General features: G+C 34.1%; 1 protein-coding gene across 5 annotated transcripts; it reads left to right on the forward strand.

The window, feature by feature from the left end:
* The first annotated feature begins 440 nt into the window (after positions 1–440).
* Positions 441–7,171, forward strand: LOC126700288 (splicing factor-like protein 1). Of its 5 annotated transcripts, none has more exons than XM_050398366.1 (4): positions 441–666; positions 1,985–4,552; positions 5,250–6,179; positions 6,947–7,171. In XM_050398366.1, exon 2 carries the CDS (start codon positions 2,002–2,004, stop codon positions 4,297–4,299), a length of 2,298 nt encoding a protein of 765 aa, XP_050254323.1. In that variant the 5' UTR covers positions 441–666; positions 1,985–2,001; the 3' UTR covers positions 4,300–4,552; positions 5,250–6,179; positions 6,947–7,171. The 5 variants fall into 5 exon arrangements, with proteins under 5 accessions (XP_050254323.1, XP_050254322.1, XP_050254324.1 ...); XM_050398365.1 differs by having other exon boundaries at positions 1,991–4,552; XM_050398367.1 differs by having other exon boundaries at positions 1,991–4,552; positions 5,250–5,362.
* The last annotated feature ends 3,606 nt before the right edge of the window (positions 7,172–10,777 follow it).

Consider the following 10,777-nt stretch of genomic DNA (forward strand, 5'->3'; position numbering starts at 1 on the left):
TGTTATTAAAATATTTTTGTTTCTTTCATTTTTTGTTGTTTCCCCAAATCATCCACTGTACACCCGACAGTTAAAAACAAAAGTAAATAAACAAAATTTGGGTCCAATCATATTTGGAGACATATTTTCACATAATGATTTAAACTATCCATATATGTATTATTTAAACAGACCACATGGTTTATTAACAAAATTATTTGACTAAAATTACACATGAATGATTTCTCTAATCTCCAGACAATTAGATAGATGGAAAAAGGTAGTTTCAAACATAAACATTTGGAGCAAAACCTTTTACAAAATAAATCAAGCTTAATGTATTTACTTGGGTGAGAAAGAAGGAATAAAAAAACAGCATAAGCTTCCCATTAAAAAAAAAAAGAAAAATGAAAAAAAAGAAGCATAAACTACAGTATCTTCTAAGTTTGGACAAAACAAACATTACCAAATTTTACTTTGCTTAATGAGTAAAAAAGCCGATGAGTGTATTTTTAAGGTTTGGGGGCTTTTATGCTATGGTCTTACACGGTCAATATTTTGCCACACAGCTCTCAGTCTCAAAGATGAAATGGTAAGCACCAATGCAGCATGACCATGGCAGAATACAGAGAATGAAGGAGTAATTTCTGCTTCTGGGTCTTTCTTTCGCTTCACAAAAGAGCAAAGGTTCGTTTCTTTTGAGAATTATTTAATGGGTTTGATATTGTTTCTTTCATACTGTTATTTTTGCCAACAGACCTGAAAATTGGATTTTTTTTTTTTTTTTTCCTGTGTGTGGATATTTAGACGTGATTATCAGCTTCTATATTGAATGCTCTCAGATTCAGTAATTATGAAGAAAGGAATTCGCTTGATTTTTGCTAACGAAGTTGTTCAGGCTTGATAAATATGGAAGGTTAAGAGCTAAGAAGCAAGAAAGAGATAACAAATCAATTTTGGAGTTTCTTTAAGTAGCTGATTTTTTTTAATGATAATTATATATATATATATATATATATATATGTACATATATATAAAGTGTGTGTATATTTTAAATTTTTATTTTTGAGAAGTGATAATAATTAGGTAGTTGGGGGGGGGGGGGTGTATGTCGTGTTGGTTTTGAACACTGGATGTATTATAATTTGATAGTTACAACAGTGGGGGATGGAAGATTTGAACCATAATTCTCCTTGTAAAGGAGAGCAAGGAATGCCGTTGAGCTACAAGGCTTTCGGCCAAACTTCACTTACCAGGACTGTAATATGAAGTCAATTCTTGCATTGTTTAACTAGCAATGATCAATAATTAGAAAAGTAAAAATCACAAAAGATTTATTTTGTGCATCAAAATATGTATTTTGATTGCAATATAATTTTGATGAAGGATAAGAAAAGGGGTTACATTAGGGAGCTAATTTTAGTTAGGAGTGTTGCCAAGAGCCTTGTAGCTAAATTGGTTGGCACCCCGTAGTGTTTCTAACTACACATCTAGGATTCAAATCCCCCCTACCCCAACTATTGACTTATAATAAGAAAATTCTTAGGAGTGTTGTTTTGCTTCAGTCTTTTCCTTATTACATATTCTTTTTTGGGGGATGGATGAATTCCTTTGTTACTTTCTGGATTATTGCATTGGACAATTATTATAACATTGCTTTACATTTTTTTTTTTTTTTTTTTTGGGGTTAATTTGTTGATGGAGTTTGAGGATATCTTATGGCTTTTTATGTTTTTCTTGACTGAAGTATCAACAACACACACACACACACACATATATATATAATTATCAGCAGTGCTCATGAGTCATGGTTTTTCTGTGACTATGCAGTTTGCAATTGTTTTTTTCTTCTTCTTAAATACATTATCTTCTGTCAGTTAATGGCATGGAAGTAACTAATTTTCTTTGGTTATGTTTTCTGGTGCATTTTGGAATCTCAGATGCTGCAATAGCGCACTAATTTGAGGTGTCTTCTCTATAAATACTGACAATGTAATATGTGTAGAAACAGGTTAAGGTGCAATGAGGAACCATAATTTTTCACAAGTTTCAAGGAATGCCATCAAAGAAAATAAAACAAACCAAAGATTAGAGGAGAAAGCAGTTTTAGTGTCAGCAGCTGGTAAATGTCTTCCTCAGTCTTCTTCAGACAGGTGTTACATTGCTAATGAGCCATTGGAGGAGGATCCGGAAGAGGAACCAAGTGAAGTAGAGGAGGATCCAGAAGAGAAACCAAGTGAAGTAGAGGAGGATCCAGAAGAGGAACCAAGTGAAGTAGAGGAGGATCCAGAAGAGGAATCAGTTGAGGAAATAGGAAATAAGCTAGAAAAAGAACCAAGTGATGACTTGGAAGAGGATCCAATTGAGGAACTGGAACAGGAACCAAGTAAGGTGCTGTTGGAACAAATTGAGGAGCCTTCAGAATGTGATGCTCAGTCATATTTTAACCACAGCAACAATGGGAGTGAAGAACCAGTTGAAAATGCGCTGGAAGCATCTCCAGCTGAATGCCACTCAGGCACTGATCCTAACAATTCATACAAGAAGAGGTCACTGGATGCATCAATTGGTGAGTCAGTTGCCCTGCAGGGTTATCTGTCACAAGAGAAATGTAGGCAAGAGGAATCCTTAAAACCGGAATCAGAATCTTCGTATGCTGCTCCTCATTTCCACAGTCAGTCTGGGCTTGCCATGACACTTGGTGATAAATGTTCTTCTGAACAACAGGAAGGTACAGGGAGTTCTAGAAAACGAAGACATAGTAGATGGGAAAAAGTAGAGAATGATCAGGCTAGTAAAAGAAAGAAAACCAGGTGGATTAGTGATGATTTGCAGCTGAAACTGTTAGGTCCACTTCAGCTGCCTGACCTTGGGAAAGAGTTTGTTGTGGGATCAGATTTGGATTCAGAGATTCAGGAGTTGCAAGCTGAACTTGCAGACATAAACAGAAAATTGCAAACATCTAAGCTCCACGATGACAAGCCTATGGAGGAAAGATCTCCTTCTCCTGAACCAATGCATGATAACCTTGGTATCAGACTAAATCCACGGCAAGTAAGGCTCCATCAGAAACTTGTCCAGAAACGTCAACATATTATATCTAAGTTGATTAAGAAGAATTCCACTTTCAAACCACCTTTGGAGTATAAGTCCTCGAAGCTGTGTAAAAAAATTTACATACCAGTGAAAGAATATCCTAACTATAACTTTGTTGGACTTATAATTGGCCCACTTGGGAAAACACAGAAGAGAATGGAGAAGGAAACAGGGGCTAAGATCCGTTTAAGGGGTAAAGACAAAACAACAAATCCACAGAAAAATGATGAAGACTTGCATGTCTATATAGAGGCAGACAACCAAAAATCATTGGATGCAGCAGTTGGGATGGTTGAGAAACTACTAAATCCAATTGATGATGCAATGAATGAGCATAAGCGGGTCCAGTTAGAAGAGCTTGCCACACTGAAGGCAAATATGTGCAGAATTTGTCATGAGCATGGGCACCACTATTTTGCCTGCCCACAACGGCAATCTACTTTTAAAATGGTATGCTGTGACAAATGTGGCAGCTACAAACATCCCACAGAAACTTGTGAGGTGATAGCAATGTCTCCACAGAGCAAATCTGGGCAGGGTTCTAGGTCCAGCCTTGGCTCAACTACAAAAACTCAAGACAGACCTAACAAAGAAATTGATAATACAAACCTCTATGTTAACCACCTACCAGAAAATGTGGATGACAACCGATTACTAGAGTTTTTCTCTCCATTTGGTAAGATTACTAAAGCAAGAGTTATAAGAAATCAAACCACAGGAATTAGTAAAGGCTATGGTTTTGTCAAATTTGAGAATCAAATTGATGCAGCTGCGGCAATGGCTCATTTGAATGGGTGCAGAATGGATGGGCATATGTTGGCAGTAAGAATAGCTGGGGTACCACCTGGATCCTTGTTTTCGAGCCATCTTTCACCATACCAAGGGCCTCCACCAATTTTTCCAAATGTCACAAGCCAAATAGCTTGGCCTGGGTGGATACCAGGCTCAATACTGCCTGTGCCTCTAACCCCCGTTCCTATAAGCAATGGCATGAATTTGCATTCATCCTCCATTTTTGTAGAGCATGGTAATGTCCTCAAAAATGAAGGCTTAGGCTTTACTCCTGCATCTGGCTTGTCAAGCCTCTCTGATTTACCCGGTTGTAGCAGCCTCCATTCATCTTCCAATTCTTCAAACCAAATTCAATCCTCATCAGGTGGTTTAATCACACAGTTCCCTGGTGATCCAGATTACCCTAGTTCTGGATTTGAGTCATATTTCTAAAAACATAAACCAATCAAGCCCAAGTTAAAAGTAAATAGTACCAAAAAATCGATTCACTATGACCCACCTGAAGTTTTGACTGCTTTTAGACCAGTTATTCCTGGAGAATGAGAAGCTAAATGTTGCCTGTCAAGCTGCTTGGGATAGCTTTCTAAAGGGATTCAGTAAATATTATGCCGATTTCCAAGCGGCTGTTCAAGCACTGGCTACTTAGGATTGTCTGCATTCACTTTCCATTCTTTGCAGAAATAAGGTATACTCCTGGAGAAACAATTACCCTCTGTCCCAAAATTAGTCAACATATCCCTTTTGGATGTTTCAGAATCATTGTTTACTGTCAAAATGTCGAGAAAATAATTCCTGCATTTTCCCACATAGTACTTATCCATTTCTTGCATATAATGTGATGCAATTTCAGTTTTTAATATTTAAAAAAGTAAGGGTAACATTGAGTAGCCCATAATGATGAGCCGGTAGAAATGCGTTTATTATTTCTTAAATTTGTCTTTGTCAAGTGTAAAATCATGGACAGAGGGAGTAAAATTTTCCACTATATCTGCAACTTAAAATTGATTTTACAATGTTGTGTACACCTCTCAATTAGTTTGTTGCAGAATTATGTGCTATGATGATGAACCTGTTCAGATACATATCTATGCATTTATATAATCTAATCCTTTATTGTTATTAAGAAGGCTAAGTATTGAGAACATTGCAATTGGTTTGGGTGTTTGAAATGTCAAGCAGAATACTTTTTATTGGTCATTTCTTTATCTCTTTATTTATTTTAATTATGTTCTGAAACAAGATTTTGTTTGAATTCTCTTCTGCTAGTGTTGATTGCTAAATATTTTTTGTAATGTCTGAAATCTCCCTCTTACTTGTTTTGTTTGACATACTGGATCTCTTACAGTGATTGTTTATAAGGAAATTTGCTCTGATTTCTCTAGGTTGGTTCCTTAGTACTGGCATTATCAGCAACACTCCATGTGTTAGGTAGCATCTACACCCAAAGGAGTGCTTCTGATAGCATCCAACAAGGGAGAGGCACCTTTCTGGAAGAGTTAAGTGAGGCTTCACATATACTCCATAATTGCACACCATGTTCATTTGTTATCATTGATGAACTTGGAAGAGCTACAAGTATGCATGATGGCATAGCTATTGCTTATGCTACATTCCATCATCTACTAGAGCAGAAAAGATGCATGATCCTCTCTCTCAGCCACCACCCAAAAAATTGGGGGATATTTGCAACATAGCATGATTTGAGGAAACTACTTCATTAGTAAGCACCTCTCTAAAACTAGTTAGGAATATAGCATCTCGAGCCTATAAGGCTCTAGTTCAGTGAAGCTAACTTGGACAAGTAATCCGCGTAGAACTTGAGTCTCTCAGACTCGAGTTCTATAAAGTGCAAGAGAAGAAGAAGAACCAAAAACGGAAGAAGGAAAAGAAGAACAACCAGAAATGGAAGAAGGAAAAACCCACAGGAAGAAGAAGAATCATCCACCAAACCTACCAATGATTACACACAAAACCACAAAATCATAACCGACCCACCATTCAATTCCAAAAAATTAACCCAATCAAACCAGACCCACCAAATTTTTCACCATGAAATCCACAATTTCACTTTCTGCAAAGACCAAATTCGTTCCCCCCTCCAACAATGACCACCACACTAAAACCTTCTGCAGGAAGAAGATCTGAAGAAGAACCCACATGAAGAAGAAGAAGAAAGAACCCAAACCTGTAGAAGATCTGAAGAGGAACCCACATGAAGATGAAGAAACCCAAACCCAGTAAAAACCCAGATTTTCTTTATAAAACTTGAGCCTAAAAGGCTCGAGTTCCACGTGGAATATTCTCCACGCCAGGTGTGTGCCAGCGCACTGAAACACAAGTTTTAAATGCTCGATTTTTTACCAAACTCGAGTTTTAAAAACTCGAGCTGCTATTTTCCCAAATCGTTTTTGAAACGTGACAGTTAATGAAATTGTTATAAAATTAATGTTAATTGCAAAAAATATTCCAAAAAATTGCTGATATTAGAACTGAATTAATTTCTAGGCTCTGTGGGGGCATACCATGTGTCATATCTGACCTCACTTTAAGATATTAAAGATATGGATATTGAGCATTCAACAACAGATCATGAAGATGTTGGAAACTACTGTGTTTCTGTGCGAGAGGGACGGGATTTAAAAGACATATCTGATAATAGTTGCAAGAAGCTATCAGTTTTAAACCATGCTTGAAGCATTGCAAAGGAATTAATAAGCAGGTTAAGATGGAGTTCCTTGGTTCCCTCTCCCCTTGAATAGATAGAAATTTATGTTCTTTTTGGTGGTGATGTTAATTGATTTTCATGGTGGTGACTAACGTATTTTTATATCATTGAGCCTTTGGCTCAAGTGGTACTTCCATGCTCTCCACACCCACCCCCGCCCCCCCAGTCCCCCCCTTCATTTCTAGAAAGGGAAAAGCAAAAAGAGAGAGAGAGAGAGAGAGAGACTAACATATTTTCATGCTGTGATTGACAAGCTTTGTTTTCTTGCTGTTGGTGATAGTAGTTTATTGCAAATTGCATTACGGAGTTGATGTGAAATATCAATTGAATTTTGTTCCTTTTGTTTTTACCCAGATAAAAGGCTATTCCTGAAAGTAAGATGGCATTGCAAATTATGGCAAGGGGAGCAACATTATATAGCAGTTGAGGCTGTGTTCAAATGAAGAATTTCTTCAGTTTTGTTTGTGTAAAATTCTTGTATTTAGTGTGCGTTTGGCATGGATTATTTTTGTCAATTTATTTTACTACTTAGTTTATTTTTGCTATTATTCATGGATCTCACTGTACTTTTTGTTACTATTCATGAGTCTTACTGTACTATTTCAGCTAATTTTTACTTTTATCTACAGTACTTTCAGCAAAAAGTTTTTAGTTTCAGCTAAATAAGCTGTTCCCAAATGGACACTTATAGTACATCATTCTTGTTCTTTCTCTCATTTATTTTTTAGTTAAATGTTGTCTCATTTTCTATTTTGACCATATGTTGTAATTAGCACAAGATTCTCCTTTCAGTCCTATGTACTTTAGCATCTAGAGAAACTAGTTAGTGGATTGAGATGTAAATTATTATCATTATATGAAGAGTGGTGGGGTTCTTTTCTCTATTCTTCTGGTTGGACATCTCTGTACAGGTTCATATGCAATATATTGTTAATGCAAAATATTTAAGAGAAAGTCTAGGAATACAACAAAATCTCACAACATTTTTCACATCACCTTTATTCTGAGTTGTGGTAAGATAAATATATGATCTTATTTTATTCTATTTTGACTTAATAGTGGGTTGATAACAACTCAGCTTGTATAAATGTTGTGCCTTAGAAGAATTATAATTTTAATTAAATTTTGGGAGTAAAAAAAGAAGAAGAGGAAGTGGTAGCATGGTCGAATAAGTTTATGCTATAGCATGCTTGAATCAAATTTTGGGTAAAAAGAAAGCATTTTTAACAAATAGCATAAAATTAGGAAAAAGCACTTATTTTAGACCAAAATAATCATAAAGAATCATGAAGCATATTGCATAGGACGGACGTTTTCATTACACAAAATATGTAAGTAAATCAGTATGGCCGTGATGGGAGTATATTAATGTAGGATAAGATACGGGTTTAATTTTTGTGGTTTGTTTATTTTTTAAATTTTATGTAATTTTTTTTTTATTTTAGCATTTAGGGTTTTATTTCTTTAATTTTAGGAGTTTTTAAGGCTTTCCTAATCAAATTAGAATCCTTTTATGGTTGGGTATAAATTGGGATCAGTTTAGGAATATTTTTATTTAGAAAATAAGTTTTGTAAGGGCCTACAATATTTCAGAGAAGGTTGTTGTTGTTGTTGTTTTTTTTTCATTTTTTATTTTTATTTTATTTTTTAAGATTTCAAAATTTTCTTATGCATTTAAGGGTTTCCTTAAGTTAGAACGGGATTGAGCCTTTTATCCTAATACCTAGCCCTAATCATAAAGAAGGTATATCTTGTAAAAGGTATATGTTTTTTCTTTTTCACAGCAAGTGGGTCCCACTCATCAAAGAAAATTATTTATTATTTATATTTTAACGCAAGGATAAAGAAAATTAAAGCTTTGTAGAAGAAAATTTAGGGTGTACTGGAAAGAATTCCAACCCCAGTCAATATATGATGTAACATCTAGTAGTGGGTGGGACCTGGACTTGAAGTCGTTCCAAAAGGATATTTTCAAATCCAATAAGTCATATAATATTATTTCTAAAATATTTTCGTGTTTTTAAAGAAGACATCAATTATTCAAATCTTCCATTACTTGGTGGTAAGTCGTAACTAATGAATAATAACAAATACTAAATAGAAAAAATATTATTTTGATTTCTAAATTTTATCAAAAGTTTGTTTTTCGTCCTTAAATTTTAGAAAGTTCTTTTTTCATTCTTAAACTTTGTAAATAGTTTTTTTTTTTCTTTAATAGTTTAGTGACAAATATAGAAATGAAAAAAGAATTATTTTTAATAATTTAGGGATAAAAAAGATTTTTTTTTTAATTTTATAAAATTCAAGGACAAAAAGTAATAGTTAAGGACGAAAGACGAACTTTTTATTAGTTTAAGGACAAAAAAAGAATTTTATAAATTTTAGAGATGAAAAACAAATTTCTAGTAAAGTTTAGGGGTCAAAATATTATTTTACTCTAACAAATAAATAAAACTAAAAGCACCAAAATTTTTATTGAAAAATATACACAATAAAATTAAGGTTATAACAAAATTTTACCACAATTTCATACCACCCCAGATTTGCCTACCACCTAGGGTTGTGCAAAAAAATCGACTAACCTGCCTAACTCGCACTAACCTGACCCAACCCATGCGAGACATTACGTGAGGCGGGTCAGGTTGGGCAGGTTAGATAGATAGTTTAGTGGGTCTACTTGAATAGCGAGTCAAGATATTTCTACCAACCACAACCCAACCTGACAGCCTATATATATATATATATATATTTTGTCATGTTGCAAACTTTATCTCACTCACATACTCGCCCACTTCATTTCTCTTATCTCTTTTTTTGTCTTTTTATTTTTTCATTTTCACATTTCTCTTCTCTAATAAACTCCAGCCGCTTTCTCTAAGATTTTGTTATTATTCCTACTCTATGTACACGTCTAATTTCAGATTCTGATGAGATGTTTTTCTTTTCAGTGTGATAAAACTTTCATTCTAATAAAAATAATGTAGTATTTGTAATTATTTTTAATAAAAAATTGAATTTTTTCTTTCTTTTTTAATTTATTTTTTATTTGAGGAAGAAAACAATTATCCAATTTAATTGAAATAATTTTATTTAGTCAATTGAATTTACCAACCCGATACCTGAATGATTTATATATTTGTTTCTTCCATTGCTAGGCCGGAGAATGAAGAGTAATGATTTCAGCAAGAGCAACTCGTCGAGTTGAAACCATTATGATTTTCAACCAATCCGTCGGATTTATAAATTTGTGGGTCAAAGGCGGATTGGAATTTTCTCAACCCGCCATTGACGAGTTGGTTAAAAATATTGTTCTCTACCCGCCTAAAACCACGTCACAAGAGCCCAACTACAGCTTGCAATTTAAAATTATTATTAGAGACAGAGGTAATAGACACTTAAAATTTCACATGATCTAATGTATTGCTAGTATCCCTCCAATTTAAAACTATTTTTAGCATATTTAAAAACTACTTCTAGCCCATTTGATTATACTTTTAGTTCTTTCAACTTAAGCTATATAAAATTACTTCTACCCATTTGAAACTAATCTAAATTTTATTACCAAAACCTATTGTTTATTCAAGTATAAATTTCATTGAAGCATTTTAGCATGTTGAAAATAAAAGGAGAGATATTACCAGAAATTACTTGAAAATTGTATAAATGAAATTACCAATAATAGGTGGTGGAGTTGAGGTTCGGACTATATTGCTTTCTTTAGATGATATATGTCGTCTATAGAATTTTTTGGTGAATTAAGCCAAAGATTTTGCGAGCTGCCCTCATAATAACAACAAATCCAACCGCCTAGCTGTATATCCTTACAAATCTACACAATTTGTCAAATGAGAAGCTCTCAATAGTCTACTTTCTTTTTCCAGAAATATGAATAGATGAGAAAATATTTCTTCAAAGTGAAGAAGAAGAAGTTGACGAGCAAGTGTCTAGAAAAACAGCAAAATTGTTGATTTAGAAAGTCTATTGCTATCGATGAAAAGAAGAGAACACTTTTTTCTCACTTTCTATAGCGGACAAAGTTTAGCTATAAAATTGGTTATAGTTTAAGACTACAACCTTACTCAATATCTTTTGATTGGAGGTGAATTTTGACAAATCCACCATTGGATTATATTTTCTTCGTATATCCTCCATGCTTGCAAAATTTCTAGAAAATTAAAGATCAAT

Source organism: Quercus robur, chromosome 9 (assembly GCF_932294415.1).
Source record: "Quercus robur chromosome 9, dhQueRobu3.1, whole genome shotgun sequence".
Taxonomy (NCBI): domain Eukaryota; kingdom Viridiplantae; phylum Streptophyta; class Magnoliopsida; order Fagales; family Fagaceae; genus Quercus; species Quercus robur.

Bases quoted from the DNA above. Each gene is read 5' to 3' on its own strand.
- LOC126700288 (XM_050398366.1), top strand. From the start codon at position 2,002: ATGAGGAACCATAATTTTTCACAAGTTTCAAGGAATGCCATCAAAGAA.